At 40.2% G+C, this 19224-nt stretch overlaps 1 protein-coding gene across 1 annotated transcript in view; it reads right to left on the bottom strand.

Moving 5' to 3' along the window:
* LOC126271988 (non-lysosomal glucosylceramidase) overlaps positions 1-19224 on the bottom strand; it is a 243901-nt gene that overhangs the window by 153849 nt on the left and 70828 nt on the right. The window contains exon 4 of the mRNA XM_049974464.1: positions 4856-5018. Coding sequence (XP_049830421.1) covers positions 4856-5018 — 163 coding nt within the window. The remainder of the gene's footprint in view (positions 1-4855; positions 5019-19224) is intronic.

Here is a 19224-nt window from a genome sequence, read left to right as displayed (position 1 = left end):
CTGCATACTGACCAAGCAGTAAAAGAAACAAAAGAAAAATTTGGAGTAGGAATTAAAATCCATGGAGAAGAAATTAAAACTTTGAGGTTCGCCAATGACATTGTAATTCTGTCAGAGACAGTAAAGGACCTGGAAGAGCAGCTGAACGGAACGGACAGTGTCTTGAAAGGAGGATATGAGATGAATATCAACAAAAGAAAAATGAGGATCATGGAATGTAGTCGAATTAATTAGGGCGATGCTGCAGGAATTAGATTAGGAAATGAGAATTTAAAGTAGTAAATGAGTTTTGCTATTTGGAGAGCAAAGTAACTGATGATGGTCGAAGTAGAGGGATTATAAAATGTAGACTGGCAATGGCAAGAAAAGCGTTTCTAAAGAAGAGAAATTTGTTAATGTAAGTATAGATTTAAGTGTCAGGAAGTCTTTTGTGAAAGAATTTGTATGGAGTGTAGCCATGTATGGAAGTGAAATGTGGACGATAAACAAGAAGAGAATAGAAGCTTTCGAAATGTGGTGCTACAGAAGAATGCTGAAGATTAGATGGGTAGATCACACAACTAATGAGGAGGTATTGAATAGAATTGGGGAGAAGAGAAATTTGTGGCACAACTTCACTATAAGACGAGATCGGTTGGTAGGACATATTCTGAGGCATCAAGGGATCACTAATTTAGTATTGGAGGGCTACGTGGAGGGTAAAAATCAGAGGAAGATCAAGAGATGAATACACGAAACAGATTCAGAAGGATGTAGGTTGCAGTAGGTATTGGGAGATGAAGAAGCTTGCGCAGGACAGAGTAGCACGGAGAGCTGCATCAAACCAGTCTCTGGACTGAAGACCCCAACAACAACAACAACAACAACAACAACAACAACAACTTGGAACATTTAGCTATACATTGAGCCTACTCAATGTAGCCTCCATGAGCTGTGGTGCATCTGGCCCAATGTTCTTTCCATGACGTAAATGCACTATGGTAAAATTCTGGGATTGACTTTTACACCATCGCTTGACAGAGGAAATAAGGTCTTTCTCACAGTCAAATGTTTTACCATGCAGGTGGGCCTTTAGACGACCAAAGAGGTAAAAATCAAAGGGAGCTAAGTCCGGACTGTAGTGAGAATGAAGAACAATTTTCCACCCATTTTCCTCATTTTCTCCTGCATAATAAGGGTTGTATGGGGGTTTGGCATTGTCATGGTTTAATCTGATGAACTGACTCTACAGCTGTGGTCTGTGGGTCTTGATGGCACATTGCAGCTTGTCCAATGACAAACAGCAATGCTCCCAGTTAATTGTGGAGCTAGGTTCCAAAAAGTCAATGAAAATGACACCACACTGATCACAGAAATAGAAGGCTATCACCTTTCGACCTGCAGTTCTTGAAAGTCTTGGTTTCTTCTTCTGAGGGGACCCCGGATGACGCCACTCCACGGCTTGGGTCTTGCTCTCAGGTTCGGACAAAAACAACCATGTTTCATCCTGGGTAATGACACCATCAAAAAACTGTTTCCACTCTTCAGTAAAGGTCTTTATGAGACCCTTACACACATTCTTCCTCTTCGTTTTCATTTCTCTTGTCATAATCTAGGCACACAATGTGAACAGATTTTTCTGTATCCTGGTGACTATACCAGTGATACCACACTACCCAATGACAAATGAGTCATTTCAGCAGGCTGTTGCATCGTTACACATCTGTCATTTTGAATGATTTGATCAATGGTCTCCTTATTCACATCACTCACAGCTGTTGATGGTCTACTGCATCATCGATTGTCCAGCAGAGAGGAATCACCTTCTTTAAACCTCTGCAACCACCGCTGGATACTTCTGCAATCCACTGTGTCCTCCACATAAACAGGGAGCAACTTCCTGTGAATCGATGTAGCAGAGTCATCACCCATCATTGTTGCAACTTGACAACTACTTCACTGTCCATTATGGCTCAACTGTACATGAAAGAAAATACTTTTATATACCAACTTAAAGTTAAATGTTCCAAGTATGTTCACAAAAAATTTCATTCTCCTCCTGAAAAAAAAGAAAAAAAAATCCTACAGGCACATTTGTATAATGAATTTTAGTGTTCTAAATGATGAGTGTACTGATGAAGAGCCTTTAAGATCCGCAAATCTAATCCTTTTGGACAGTAGGGAATATCCTCAGTCATATTAAGGTGGGCTGTCAGAACAATAAAGTTGGGGGGGGGGGGGGGGTCATGCAAATCCTCACACACTGTGTGTTCCACAAGTAAATCTCATTCATACATGACATACAGTAATGCTGTCTAGATGTTACCAAATTAATTTTATTATTTCTTTAAAAAGTTTCACGCTAGAAGTTTTTCATTGTAGAGGTGAAAATTTCACACCTATTATAGTAATTTATTTTTTATCTCATGATACAGGGTGTCCCACTCAAACCTCCCTGATTTCAAGGATGCAGGAGAGAAAAACCACAGTAGATACGACAATGAAAAATGCACCATATTGTAGAGCATCTCAAAGAATTTATATTCCTGTATCAGAAGTGCCAAGTATCATCGCCAGAGAGCAGCATGGTTACATGGAGTGAAAATGGCGACGCCACAGCAGCGTGTGCAAGCAGTAGTGTGGTTTGCAGAAACAAAATTGCCGATTACTGTGCAAAGAAATTATCGTCGTGTGTATGATTGTGATCCACCAGATGTGAAAACAATTAAGGAATGGTATATGAAGTTTCTGGCAACAGGAAGTGTTCTGAAACATTCTGGCAGTGTACGTTATGGAGTTTCAGAAGAGACAGTGGAGGACATCAGACCAATGCTCACATAAGTCAATTCATCAAGCATCTATGCAACTTGATGCACCTCAATCAAGACTGCATTGTGTAGTTCACCAGTGTCTTCATATGTGTGCTTACAAAGTGCAAATTCTGCAACATCTGACACTGAACGACAAACCACACTGACAATTTGCTGCGGATATGCTGCAGTGTATTGATAGGGATGTAATGCACGACGGGATTGTTGGACCGTTCTTCTCTGTGGAACAAACGGTGAATGGGTCAGTGTATCTGGACATTTTGGAGCAGTTGTGTACCCTCAGATACAAGACTTGCAACCCAACATCATTTTTCAACAAGATGGAGCTCTGCCGCATTGGTCAATGGCTGTTCCCTAGTTCCTGAATAGGAAATTTCCCAATCATTGGATCGGATGTGAAGGACCCATTGCCTGACCACCACGTACACCCGACATTATGCCGCTTTATTTCTTCAAGTAGGGATCTGTGAAGGCATGCGTATATGCGACCAAAGTGGACAATATTCCTATGTTGTGACATCTTATCACTAATGTGATTGCACAATAACAGAGGAAATGTTACTGAGAACTTGGCAAGAAACTGAATATAGACTCAATATTTTTCATGCTCCAAATGGTTCACATGTAGAGTGGTGCATTTTTCATTGTCTTACCTACTGTGATCTTCTTCCCTCCTTCCCATATGTCCTACCCCTACCACCACCACCACCACCACCACCACCACCACCACCACCACCACCATCTACTCCAGTCTGGTCACTAACATCACCTATCCCAACAAAGGCAGGGCTACCTGTGAAACCAGTCACGTGATCTGCAAGTTGAGCTGCAACAACTGTGCTGCATTCTATGTGGGCATGACAGCCAACAAGCTGTCTGTCTGCATGAATAGCCACTGACATACTGTGGCCAAGAAACAAGTGGACCACCCTGTTGCTGAACACAGTGCCAAACATGACATCCTTCATTTCAATGACAACTTCACAACCTTTGCCATGTGGATCCTTTCCACCAACATCAGATATTCTGAATTGTGCAGGTGGGAACTTTCCCTGAAATACATCCTACATTCCCATAACCCTCCTGGCCTAAACCTTCATTAGTCACTGTCTTCATCCATCCAGCCCCTTCCATGTTCCCATTCCAGCACTACAAAGCCATCATTCCACCATCACACCCAGTCTTTTTACTTCTCTCCTTTTCAGATACGCCTCCCCCCCCCCCCCCCTTCCCCTTCCCACCTCTTCCCTGCCCTCCATCTAACATGCAGCATTTCACTGTCTGTCACCCCCACCATACTATCCCTCCCCCACCCTGCCCCAGCCACCTTGTTAGCCCCCCCCCCCCCCCCCCCCCCCACAGTCACCACTCCCAACATGCACTGGTGCTGCTACTCAGTGTGGATTCAGCTGCCTGAGACTGCAGTCATGTGTGTGGGTTGTGTTTGCATGAGTGAGCATATGTGCATGTGCGTATGTGTCCTCTATTGTAGATGAAGGCCTTAACGGCCAAAAGCTTTATTTGTGACAGACAGTCTTTTGTTGAGCCCATCTGCAACTTGGCATCTCCGCTATAAGGTGAGTAGCAGCTTTCCTTTTCATAACATTACTGTATTTGACTCCAGTGTCATTCATAAAAAATGTGACATGCAGTAACTATTTTTTCAGGTAAATGACACCTATCACTGACACCTGGCTGCATCTAGATGAAACACCCATTGTGAATAAAATCAACCACATCCACTAGATGACAAAGGTACACAAAATCCTGGAACATACGGTATGACTATTTTATATTGTTTGGTGTCATAAAAATGCAAAGATCTCTAAAAATAAAAATAAATACAAAAGGAAAAAAGGGAAAAAACTTATTCTCTTACATTATTAGGTATTGCAGAACATTTCATCAACATCTGAGAAAGCGTAGTGACAATTACATCTGAAATCTCACACATATGCAATGAACTTTCCTGAAATTTTTCACAGGTGCTAAATCAGAGTTTATAATGGGGAAAGACTTACCCTATGAACAATACCAATACATACCTTGTAATTGTGTGGTATTACTGGTGAAATCTGTCTACAAATTACACGTATTTTCTGCTCCGGTATGTCAAAAACCGTCCATGCCCGTGGATAAAGGCCACAATATTCAGCATTACTGCCTTCAAATTCCCAGTCCCAAGTTCCCAAGCATCCGTTTGGTTTCCTGTTGGCAATCACAAACAATAAAAACCACTTAATTAAATAGGAATGCAAATGTAACTGACTGACTTTCATGCTATTTGTAATAGTTTCCTAACACGTAATTTTAAAAATTGGTGTTTAAGTACCATACACCACACTTTCAAAATACTGTTTGCTATTGCTGCTAGTACCACCACCAAAAGAAGTCACTCTTAGCCACTGCCACAACAAAGTTCCTTTTGTTTGGTATCAATCTTAAGATTTTGTTATAATGTAATGTTGCATTGGCAGAGGTCTCCTCTGTCTTCAACCCATAAGTGATACACTAATGAACCAAGTTGAAAAGTAAGTATTCCAGAGAGTAATGAATTATACAAATGAAAAAGGATAAAATAACATTCATACTGCTGCACAGCAGAATAGTAAGTAAGCCCAGGAATAAAATGCTGTTAAAGAACCAATAGAGAGAGGTAAAAGGGACACATCTGTCAGATATGCACATGTGTTGTAACTGAATGTCAACATGAGCAGCCACAAATACAAACAAGATTTTGGCTCATTTCATCAGAGTATGTGAGAAGCAAGCCAAGATCAACTGATTCAGTGCTTCAACAACAATGCAGAACTGACAAAACGTGCTACTGCATTGAGGCTACATGTAGCAACTTCACTTAGACATGTCATAACACCACCATTCAGGATGCAAATTCACATAAAGAAACACTCAAATTCTGAAGCTAAACACTAGAGGAGGTACGGGTGCTGATATGCTCAGAAAACGAGAGCACATTTGTTCACTAGTGTGTGTGTGTGTGTGTGTCTGTTTGTTATCGCGTCACTGCCTGCTGCAAAACCTCTGCTTCCTTTTTTCTGGCAGTACTGCCTTACTATCTGTATGCTGAGACTGTTACTTGGGCTGTCCAGATTGCCACACGCCATCTCAACACAGAGGTATGCAGCTTTCTGGGGCCAAGCCTGAGAGCAGCTTCACTTATCAAGAGTGCTGATGTTGTGGGGATGCACAGTCACTACTTTCTCCTTTGAAGGATCTGCAGCACTGCTCACAGGCAGTGCGAGACCTGTGCTCAGCAAGTTCCTCACTGGGCACTAACGTGCCATCCCGCTCTTTCAAGCAGCATGGACTCTACATGGCAAGTGCTAGAATTTATCAGCACAAGAGTTAGCGTGCACTAGAACAGTATCAGTGAAGTGCGAAACATGTAGATGATTTAGCCCTAAAGCACAGCAGTGCAGTGAGTCTTGCTGGGCTGAGATACATAATGAGGATCAATACTTTTTTTTTGCTTGTTGATATTGTGTCACTATGAAGGGATCTTGCTTGTTCTGAGGTATAGTTCGAAATAGAGGCTACCCAATGACCAGAAACACATTTAGTAACTTTAAATGAATCTGTGGAAGTTTTTGAAAAATCAGGTAGCTGCATTACTGCAAGATAAAATAGAACAGAGGCATGTTATTGAACAAATGCTAAGGGAACTAGAGGCATTACATGCAGCAACAGGACTGATGACAGCACAAGAGGAGGATACTGAGACCACAGTTGTCCTACCTATTCCTACTGATCCTATGGCAGCTAGTCTACACCTTATTCTGGGAAAAGATCTGAGGATGCATCAGCTTTTCTGGATGATTTAAGGAAGCAGCTCATTTAGGGAACTGGTCCAACACAACATGTCTTTCTATGGCTCAGTTATGGCTAATAGGTGACACATACTACGAAACCCTTGGTGAGGCATAAACGTTTAAGCAGCTGGCTGAAGGGCTAATCCAAGACTATCATAAGCACGATAGTGCTAGATTTTTCAGAATAAAGCTCATTGCTTTAACGGAAAAACATAATGAATCATTAGAAGCATTCTCTTGCAAGGTCCTTAAGCTGAACTCGCAAATTCACGAACTACAGCACAATGCAGAAATGGACAGAGTCCTCTTGCAGGAAGCAGCAAAGTAGGACGTTGGACATATTCATGGAAGATATTTCGGTGGCTACGTCATGAAGAGTAAGAACAGAGAATCCTAGTGATTTGTCCTCTCCTATATGAACTGCTAAACAGTTAGAGGAAACAGGTTTTGTGAATGTAAAATGGAGTGGCCAAGGAATTTTCTCTTCTGATGTCAAATGCTACAGACACGGATAAAATGGGCCACGTGAAGATGCAACATCACCAGCCACAGTGCTTTTAATATGGCGAGGTTGGACATAAGATAAGTGACTGCAGTAATAGTAAGCGGGAAACAAATAATAAGAAAAAGTGTTCGTTAAATGGGAATGGGAGTGCCTTGACCATCAGAGGCCATTGCCAATAGAACAGTACACTGCAGGGACAAGTGTCGCGACAGATTGTTGCTTGATTAGTATAGCAAGAACATAAATTCTTGACAGACACAGGTCGACATGTGTCAGCTGTTAGTCTGGACCTCTCAGGTAGGAAGAGACATCAGTCTCCACTAAAAAGGTTACATGGACTTGGTAATGGTGAGATAGATTCATTGTGGAGAACACTGTTCACTTTTAGCATTGGGGCTGAAAAGTTTAAGCAGCTTATGGAGGGTTTGTCACACATTTGCGAGGGGTACTGTGCAATTTTCAGACACTATTTTCTGAATAAACATCATGCAATAGTTGGTGTTCCATGGTGTATGATCAAACTTGAGCAGAAAGCTGCTAGTGAAACAATGTTGGAAGGTGCACCTGTCATGAGGATTATATCAGCTAAGCCACGTACATGTACACTAAAAGTTAATTTCCACAATAATGTACTGGCAGGTACAGGAAAACTGATCTGGGTTAGTGTAAGTATGGCTTTACCGAGGGAATTGTCGTGCACGGTAGAACTGTCGACATTCGACAAAGAATTAGATACGTCACACTGTGTGGTACACAGGAGTGCAGTGTGTGTTTCGGATAAAGATGCGAATTTTTGGTTCTTGTGAGTTTAGGTAATTCTAGCATGGAAGAGGTGAGTCTGCCAACGGTCCTAATAATTGCCAGTTTGAGTGACTTGGAAGAAAACAATATTCACAGTTCAGGCAACTATGCAGCCACATGCACACCATTAACAATTTTGCACTACGGGATAAACACTTGCAAGGAAAAGGTATGGAAGACATGGAACCTTTATTGCTTAGGTTCATGGATTTGTTCAATCCAGTGGTTTTGTTATGATCCACACTGATCACACAGCATAGAATACCAACAGAAAGCAATGCTCTGCTACATAAGAAATCATACAGGGACCCAAGACAATTACAGTGCTAATGTACGAATTCATTGACCAGCAGTTGGCTGAGGATCCAGTGAGGATAGTCATAGTCAAAGGTGTGCAAACACTGTCATTTTGCCCAAAGGGTCACTGGTATCGAAAAATATAGGTCTTGTTTTGATTATTGCTTTTTACGTGCAAAAACTGTCACCAATCTGTATCCCATTCCAAACACCACAGATACACTCAACGATGTAGGTCAATGTAAATACTTTTCAAATAAGGATTTGAAGAGTGGCAACTACCAGCTTGAAGTAGTTCTGAAAGACAGGCCAAAGACAGCTTTTTCCACACCACAGGAACATTACCAGTCTCACAGAATGCCATTTGGATCAAAAAAATTGTAGCAGCTACATTTCAGAGGCTCACAGATTGAAACCTAAGAAATGTATGGTGTATCTTTATTACATAATCATATTTTCAAGGGATATGGAAGAACATGTGAAATGACTTAAAGAAGTCCTTAAACAGCAACAAACAGCACACTTAACACTCAATGTGCAGAAGTAGCATTTTGCTCAAATGGTAGCAAACTACCTACAGGTGAGTTTGTGTCAGTTGATCCCTGATGGTTGCAGTAGGATGGGTGCAGCGGCTTCACACTCCTACCTCAACCAATAACATAATGTGATTTTGTAAACCTCTCTATGGCAACACCTCAGTGTTATCACAGTCATATAGATGGCTACCGTTATTGCTTGTAGCTATTGGCGCTTCACCGCTGAAACTTGGCAATACCATTGCAAGCTGTCAGGGACATTGTCTTGACCACATAACATGTAATTAGCCAGCAACATGTAAAGACTGATCCACATTTAATATTAGCAGTTCATCATTTTGTACCACCACGGACTATACAACAGTTTCAAGTCTTTTTAGCCTCTGTAATTATTGTAGGAAATTCATAAGGGATTTCACACAAATTGCAGAGCCCCTGAACTGCCTATTATGAAAAGAACTAAAATTTGAGTGGTTAGTCGAGTTTGAGAAACTAAAGCATGCTTTAGTATCCAGCCCTACATTGGTATTTTCTAACTTTGAACAAGAGCTCATCCTGTCCTGTGATGCAAGCAATATGGCAATTGGTTGTATTTTGACCCAAATCATGGTTGATAAGGTTAGTGGCTTATGCTGACAGACAGTTGAATAAAGCAGAATGGAATTATTCAACAACAGAAAAGGAAGTATTAGCTTTTATGTATGGTGTTACCTACTTTCTCTGGTATTTGTAAGGACAAACATTTAAGGTAGTGACTGACCATGCACCCCTTAAGTGGTTACTGAGACTGAATGACCATACCAGTAGATTAACTCAATGAGTACAGAAATTATGTGAGTTTAATTATGAGGTACTGCATTAAGACGTGAAGTGCACACTAATGCAGACATGCTAAAAAGAAAAATTCATGTCCTACAAGCACTATGCAAAAGCTTGTCAGGATGGCAAAGAGCACAAGGAACAGACATAGATCTTTGGGCTTTTAGGTCGCAATCACTGTTAGTGACAGGTGACGTTTTGCTGTGCAGAAGTCAAAATGTGAACCGTGTGTGGTGGTTCCTGCATTATTTAAAAATGAACTTTTTCAACATGCTCATGGTCATTTGTTGGCTGGATGTAGAATGATAGACAGATGCATAGCAACAAAGTTTTGGTGGAGAACCAGAAAGCAAGATATGCCACGTGCGCAAAAAGCAGAGCTGAATCACCAACATGTGCCATTGCAAAGATTACTAGGAGCAACCAAAACTTTCAAAATGCTTGGTTTACATACCTTGGACCTCTCAATATGGCAGCAGCTTGTAACATATATTCTAACAATAATAGATCATTTTCCTGGTTTGTAGCAATGACAGAAATTCTGGACCAACAAGCAAGCACAGTCAGGAACTGATGGTTAATAACTGGAGACTAACATTTGGTTTTTCCTGATAATATACATTTGGTTTTTCCTGATACTATAAAGATCAGGGTACAAATTTTATGCCAGATCTTTTGAACTAGTTTTTCACCTGCTTCATATCTGACAATTTCACACTAGGCTTTTCTATCCACAAGTGAACGGATGTGCCAAATGGGTTCACCATACATATCTGAATACGATAAGCAATTATATGAATAGTCAACATGAAAATTGGGACACACATTTACAACGTCATCTCACCATACAATTAAAAAATACACAGCAGTACAGGTTGTGTACAGTAGAAAGATGCCATCTCCTTTTGAGGTTTGGAAACCTGAATTAGGTGACAACGAGGAGTAAGCAACAAAGTTTACAAAACTAATAAAAGAAGTGGAGGCAGTGGGTCAAATGAGTGAATACAAAAGCACTCTAGCATCAAGAGAAGATGAGAGAAAGGAAAGGGAAACTACCATAGTACTTAGTAGGCCAGTGAGTTTTGGTAACTGAACACCAAAAGGAAGAACAAAAGTTTATAAATAAGTATCAGAGCCCATATCTGATGCTACAGATGACATCTGCCAATGTGAAGATACAGTTTCTGATGAAAACACCGATTGTTCTGTAAGCTGATTCAAGACCTTCTGTGTAGTAGCAGATGCATTCCCACTGAATAAAAGCTCTAGGAAGGAAAAGACGCCACGAGTTAGAAATGTTCAGGATTCTGATAGCTTATCATATGCATTAAGATCATGTGTTTAGTTTCCTTCTATAACTGTGTACACTTGTTTCATTCCAACTACAGGGATTTGTTCTGTTTTGTTTTTGGGACATTTAATCTTGTCTGTGCTAGGTATTTTAATAAGTTCATACTGTGTAGTATTCAGTAGTATTCTGTTTTGCACCAACGCTTTTGGAATGAGGGAGGTAAAGCGACAAGAAATTCCTTTCTCTCAAGTGGCATGCCAGCAGGGGCAGCCAGGAAGAGTATGATAGTTTTGCTAGTTACAAATTCATACTAGCAAAGTAGTAATAATTTCAGAGAACAGAGAAAAATATGCACTGATGTCCAGAGAAGAGTTACAGGCTTGCCAGCAGAAGAGTATTTCGGCCTGTCCAACCAGAGTGGTCTGGACTGTCACGCATGTAAAGTAGAATTGTTTCTGGGGAAATACAAAACGACAGTGTTGGAGGAAGTATTAACCCCTTATCCACATTTCAAAGAATAAGAGTGCACTATATACATTCATAATACACTCCAGAGATAAAAAATTTCCTTCACTCAGTAGACTAACTTTTTGCAACACAGAAGGGGTATATTTCCACAGAAAAGATGTTATAGCACATCCAAAAATACTATGAGAAGCAGCTTAATCAAGTTATAAACGTAAGCATTTCAGCTAACAGTAATATAGTGGTTAGAGTCATCATTTGTATAATTTATATTTACTACATGAGAAAAATTGTGCAACAGCCAGAGTTACTTTTGCATGAGTTACCTATTGTATGGTCTGGCAATATTACAGAAAACACTACAGAGTAATAGAGGGAATCATAGGATTAATACAATATTTTAAAGATTTGTGAGATTGGCTTTAGTTTTTATAACAGGAATATTCCATGAATAAAGGTTTAATAAGCAATATAGACTAGTGGGAGGTGTGAAAATTCAGGACTAATTTGTTAAGGATTGGGGAATATTGCACATACATGCAGGAATAGAATTTGGTAAGTAAACAATGGAGATGGCTAAATGGGGCAGGTCTGCCGGTTATGCAACAGTGTCGTAACTGTATATCAACAGGAGGGGCACGAAGTACAAACCAGCTGAGAGTTCATTTCATCAGAGTATGAAAGACACATTCGACAACAGTGCAAATCTAACAAAACAATCTACTGTAATGGGGGGCTAAATGTAGCAACTACGCTTAGAGATATCATAGAAACACCTTTCAGGAAGCAAACTTTTCAAAAAGTAACAATCTGAAACCCTGAAGATAAACACTAAAGCAGCTGATAGCGCTGACAGGCTCAGAAAACGAGACCACATGTGTGTGTGTGTGTGTGTGTGTGTGTGTGTGTTGGGGGGGGGAGGAGATCTCAGCATCACCCACTATAAGATCTCTGCTTCCTTCATGCTCATTCTCAAAGTTTTCTTCATGCTCATTCTCTGAGTTAGGTAATTCCATTTACATTGTTGATACTGATGGAAGACCAGAGCTAGTAAGTAGCAGGATGCTTTGGTGAATTCAAGAAGTGTCTGCAAGCTGCTGCCAACTTGGAGTCCACCACTGCAAACCCACAGCTATCTGGCTGTGGAGAGGACTTCTGATCCGCAAGCCACAGTCTCGGTCCCAACAGTAACTGACTTGAAGATGTGGGGAAGTTCCTTGCCAGCCATCGACATGCCAACCCGTGTTTCTAAGCAGTGCAGACACAGCACAGTCACTGCTACGCATTGCAGGAAAGACAATAGAGTGACTGTAAAATTCCCACCAATAAATTATTGTTAATTGAATGATGTTTCATTACTACCCCGCTGATATACAGGATCACTCACCTCCACTCTCCATTCAAGCTCCCATTGACAACGCAACCCCAGCACAGATCATAACAACAATTTTACATTATGGAAACAGTTGTAGAAATTTGCTCCATATTTTAAGTGACCCAAATTAACAGCTCACATGAAGGAAATAATCACCAGGTAGAGCAAAATCGTCATCAAAACAGTCAAAAGAAGGCTACTTAAAGATCAGTGTCACCAAACAAGGCCTGTCTTCAGCATGAAATACACACAATGAAAGAAACTACAAGATCCAATAGTATCTCCAGTATTGTGACATGCAAAATCCAAAACCAAATGAATACTGACACACTACAATATAGAGGAGTGAGATAACTACTCATCATATAATAGCACTGTTGAGAAGTGGCCAAAGCCACAAAAAGCTCAGCTCTCAGTTTAAAAAAAAATTGTTCATTTTTCCACGCAAGATTTTATAAACTGAAACATTGCAACAACCACTACACATCTGAATAAAATCCTTTTTGGTGTTAGGCCACATCACAATGATAAAATAAATTAATTGTAAAGATGACATTTCAATGATCTCAGCAGTGGTTTTCATAGCTGCCCTGAATAATAATGCTGCAAAGATGGTAAAAACATCAGTATTTTATTGTATGATAAAGATGTGGCCTAAAACCCAAAGGAATTTGATTCAAATTAACATTGCACATGAAAGCCTACACTCTTATTTCATTACATAACACCTAATTTATTTAGGCCAAACACAATCAGAACACTTTCATAACTACTTATACAAAACTAATACATAAAACTTGCTGCAAATAACAACCACAATTTCAGATGGGAATTGGAAAACACCGCACATGGTATGTTCCAATCACGTACAGAACAATGTGGCAGTCTTTTGAACCAGGAACACTAAAAATGTTAGTATATGTATTTTCAATGACCATAAAAAGTACCTACTCACTAATTATCAAAATACAATGCATTCATTCAAAAACATTATGCAAGATCTTAATATACTTTATCATTTAAACAAAAGTCACAGAATTGATTCTGTAGATACATACTGGTGCCCCAAATCTCTCTCTAAAAAGTGACACCAGAAAGAAATTTAAAAAATAATTAGGGGATCAATATTTAAAAAAAAATCAAACACAATGTACAACAATTATGATACAATACTTAATCCCGACTATTCTACGGACTAAATTACTTATGAGAGGCATTAATAATCAGTCAGTTCGATGTTCCTTAGATAATTCAATTGATTCCTATCAAAATGATACAGAAAAATCCACAGTCTGAGTAAATAGCTTCATACTGGCCATTTACAGATAACTAACAAGTACAACTTCTTAAATTTAATACAACTGAACATTTTAGTCTTTCAGACTACTATAATATTAGTAATACAAACTGAACTAGTATCAGAAATATCTTTATCTTGTGAACAACATTGCCACAAGCTGTGCTGCATGCAGTGCAGTGTTGCAGTTTGCATTGTTGGCTGGTGTGTTGCAAGTCATCAGTTCAGATCAAACTGTTAGCGATTATTTGTTATGTTGTTTTTATCATTTCTGGAAGGTTCTCAAAATTTCTTATGTTTTTAATATTTATACATTCTAGACTATTTGATGTTTCTACAAATTACAAAACACTCTGTCCAGGAAGTCAGTTCTCCTTTGGCTGTACGTCGTCGTCTGGAATAGTTGTGCCTTCAGGCTAAGGGTACTACTTCACTGATGGCCCTTCTTTCTGATTTAGATTTGATTATGGTTAAATGTGACACTGTCTGTTGGAGCTACCATGTGCTCTCCATCACTGTGGTTCCAATTATGCAACCTAAAAGCCGTCACTCCGTGACTGTAAAGTTTCAATGGCACCACAGAAGCTGGCCACTATACGATTCTCGGACAGCCATCTACTACAATGAAACTTTTGTTAAAAAAGTTACAATCATGCCGTTCATCTGTCGATCTTTAATGCAATGGATTGCTCTCAAGGCCTGTATGCTCAGGTAACTAATGGATTTCAAAATAGCAAAAATTCAGCTTGTGATGGGTCAAAGGTGAGTGAGAGACAGCCATCTACTACAATGAAACTTTTGTTAAAAAAGTTACAATCATGCCGTTCATCTGTCGATCTTTAATGCAATGGATTGCTCTCAAGGCCTGTATGCTCAGGTAACTAATGGATTTCAAAATAGCAAAAATTCAGCTTGTGATGGGTCAAAGGTGAGTGGTTGATGCTACGAGGAAAATAGTCCCAGAACATCAGTTAAAGATCAAATGCTACTGGATAACAATACGTTAATGTGACCATTTATTTATGTATTTTGTTTTCAGATGTAAATCTTGTACAAAATGTGTTGTACGTGTAAAAAAGAGAGAGAAGCTGTAAAATGTCAATGTTAACAGTAGCCAGCAATGTGGACACTCCGTGACTGTAAAGTTTCAATGGCACCACAGAAGCTGGCAACTATACGATTCTCCAACAGCCATCTACTACAATGAAACTTTTGTTAAAAAAGTTACAATCATGCCATTCATCTGTTGATCTTTAATGGTTCCTAAGTTTTTTAGCACAGAATTAATGTCAGATGTGTAAAGATTTTAGTCCAATGCTCCCGGGATAATTGAGTACCAGATGGGCAAATCACCTTATAATGTGGTTTAAAGTTATAATAGAAAACTGATCAGGTCAGGTCATTAATTTACAGGGTAATAAATCAACTGACTTTTCATTAATTAGTAATTGAAGCAATCTGTGCAGGGAAGGGAAATTTATGTTGAGGAAAACCTTTAGTGGTCACAGACTGATCATTTCATCTTTATCAATTCAAATCAGAGAGATTTTGGTCAGAAGCATCACCAACTGATTGCCAGTGTGGGTGTGGCTTGGGTTGTTTTGAGGGAGGAGACCAGGCAGCAAGGTCATCAGTCTCATCAGATTGGGGAAGGATCGGGAAGGAAGTTGGCCATGCCCTTTGAAAGGAACCATCGTGGCATTTGCCTGGACTGATTTAGGGAAATCATGTAAAACCTAAATCAGGATGACTGGACACGGGATGGAACTGTTGTCCACCCGAATGCGAGTCCAGTGTGCTAACCACTGTGCCAACTAGCTCCGTGATTGCCAGTGTGTAGTAGTTTTGCTTGTGCAGAGTCTCATCTATTGAGAATGATGTCTGCTAGTTGATACGGGAACAATTTTGATAAGTCAGCTTGGGCACTGGTGATAGACTCAAGAGTAGATCTGATAGTGTATCAGTGATTACAGTTGAGGCAGCAGACAGTTTTGAGTTGCTGACAGACACTCTAATATCCCGGCCAAAAATTTTATTGAATTCTCCACCTTTATATGTGGTCTTGCAGAAATGTTACAAACCAAAGTACAGCTTTGTTAGACACTTGTTTCACACTCTGGAACGAGTTTCCACTTATTCTCGAAACCTATAATTGGGAGTATTAGTTTGATTAAAAGACAATGCCTGAAGAAGTTGACAATTGTATCACAGTTGTTAATTGGCATGGACCAAGTGGTAGCAGCATTAATAACTGTTTAAGAGGCAAGACCAATCTAGGACTGTGTCTAATACTGGCACCCTGTTTGTAGTGGTTGAGAGAAACTAGAGAAATAAATTCCATCTTGATACAATACAAAATTAAAGGTATGATTATCCTGATAATAAAATGATATTCACAAACATGAGATCACATCTTAAAAAAATTCATGGGGATACTTAAAATACAAGGCAAGAGGAATGATAGTTATTTCACCGATAAAAATCCAATACCTACGAATGAGGTTTTAATTCTAAACAGACAGAAAAAGTAAGGATATGAATATGGAGTCAGATAGATGTGATTACAGAAAAAATATAAGAAAAATACAGGCCTTCTTTTGTTATGAAACATAGAAGATTTAACAGAGATGTAAGGACTCCCTTGTCAGAGATACTAGTGCTAGCTAGTGCTAAATTTATTAGGAGAGTCTTCCGATTTTGTAGTGGTAATTAATTCTTCCCTTTGCAAGTTTGTTGTATTGTAATGTTGAAGAAAATCTCTGCCACCAGTCTAATGCACCATGAAGAATGGGCTCAGCCAACTTGGATTTACACCGCAGCCATCAAATGACAGCCTAGCTACTGACCAAGGTAAATCAACTCCTTCAACTATTATGCACTGCTAAAAAACATATATTTGGAATACAGAGAACAGCATGCCAGTATATTTCCACTGTAGATTTCCTGTACACTTATACTACTGCAGAGAGAGAAGAGGAGATTTTGTGACTGCTATGATGTCTGACATAAACCATTCTAACAGTTCTGACAGTCAGCACAAGACAATTACAATAGACCTGTGGGATGAAGCCCACTCCCCTATGCTAGATAATGTCACTTCCCAACATGCTGGAATACATCCGTGTCCTAAGGTACCAGCCACAAGCATGGCCCTCAAATTCAGGGAAGCTTAGTGATGCAATCACCTATCGAGTTGAGGTCACTGCAGATGCAAATCCTCCTTGGATGGCAGCCACCAAGATGTCAGTAAACCTCACTGATATCATCAGCAGCAAACAAGTCCAGGCATTAGTCAACTCAGGAGTTCCCTTTCCTGTAATGTGGATCATACCACCACCACCAATTAAAGAAGACTATAGTCAATGATACAAAAACTATGTGCTAAAGTTGCAAATGGGAAACATGTTCAGCTGATAGGAACATATTATAGGTATCCGATCAAAGACTCCTATAGTTGTCAAGAGAGAGCCAATTAGGATGTGGTAGTGAGTTCCTAGTTATGCTTTTAAGCGCCAAGAAAACGTCATTAACTAACTCATTTACTACGCAGTAATACATGATTGTCTTCCAAAGTGCCATGCCACACCCCTGCTAGCAGAGCAGGGCCTCATCAGTGGCAGAAGGCCAACTTTCGCTCATCTCACAGTATCTCCAGAACAGCAAAGCATCAGGTGGCAGCAGCTGCATCACAGACGGATATTGCCTGCAGAATCTGGCGGCCTCCAGCTCTTTGTACCCATCTCCAAAGTGGTTTTGTGAATGTCGAAGATTTGCACTCATGAGTCTCTCCAAAGGTTCACTTGAAGTACTCACTGGCTCATGAAGAGTTGGCTCTCTGGCGCCATTTAGGAAACAGGAGCCAACAGCATTGGGTTCTGCCAGAAGAATGGGATGAGCAGCAGCAGTGACACTTGAAGACGGATGACGGACAGTGTCCAGTTCACGAATGTCGAGCTTCCAGCAGACATCCACAGTGATAGTGGCCTCTGTGCCCCATAGTGCAGCCTTGGATGTTAGTAGTACAGCTGGCAGCAACAGCAGCAGTGTACTTTCAGTCAAAGTTTTAGTTCCACAGACAATCGGAGACTGCTAGGCAAGCCGAAGGTCAACCTCCATAGCCTCCCCTTTCACTGGATATACGGAACTGATACACAGGCTGAGACTATGTACTGGGCAGTGTTTTGAGACTATTTGCTAGGCAGTCAGCAATCAGCATTCAGCAGTTAGACATTTGCTAAGAAGTGTTGCAGTGGTGGAGGTGGGTATGATGGCACATATCCTGCTTTTTTTTTTTTTTTCTATCATCTCTCCTACTGACTTCAGACTTTTGCAACTTCACCTTTCAGAGGCTCTTTTCTGCTAGCTGAATACTTAAAGTTGTGCTGTACTTAGCCTTCCTTATGAAACTCTTCTCTGTCACTAGTATGACGATATCTCTCAGCTTCCATGATATAATTATGCTTTGCTTGCAGAGTTGGGTGCCAAGTCCTTCCCCATGCTGTGACAGCTTCCATGTTTACTGCAACTCGCTTAGCCATTTTCCCCTAGCTGGAAGTCTATTGGTCACTGACACAGGTAGTCTGCCTTCCAGGAGCTGCCAAGGCAGAATTTGGACAAACTTTTAGTGCCCACCGGGGATACTATCCTGAGGCATAACAATATAACTCCAAAAATTACTACTAATGACTGAACACAGACAGCCCTTAAAATCTGTTATTTTAACAGAATTTAGTTGTTGTGTTATTCCTGGGAGGGAATTCTTTGAGGCACCACAAGCAGTCATAGGCTATGGAAGATCAGAGCTTCAAATTGATAAATGTATTCCAACACACACAGATGACAATTATTGCTCTGTAGAGTTGTTTGCCACTGTAGACGATGTTATCCTGCAGTCATCAATAAGATGCATTTCAACTGTCAATCTATATGCTCATTTACACTGTGAAGCTTTTGTCACCTGCAAAAGCTACTCAGGCTCATGAAAGAAATCTGCATGTTAGTGGTGATTATAAGCATCGTAGCTGGCCAAGGAGAACTTTCAATCACTAACTGTCATAAGTAGTGCATAGGAGCAGCCAAACCAGTCCAGGAAGGGTAGCTTAGGGCCACTGACAAAGAATCTTGTGCCACTATCACTAAAGTCTACGTAGGGGAGGAACCTACTACTGAACTGCCAAAAGGATCCAACCTCACAAAGG

Source organism: Schistocerca gregaria, chromosome 5 (assembly GCF_023897955.1).
Source record: "Schistocerca gregaria isolate iqSchGreg1 chromosome 5, iqSchGreg1.2, whole genome shotgun sequence".
NCBI lineage: Eukaryota > Metazoa > Arthropoda > Insecta > Orthoptera > Acrididae > Schistocerca > Schistocerca gregaria.
This window is presented reverse-complemented; position numbering and strand designations above follow the sequence as displayed.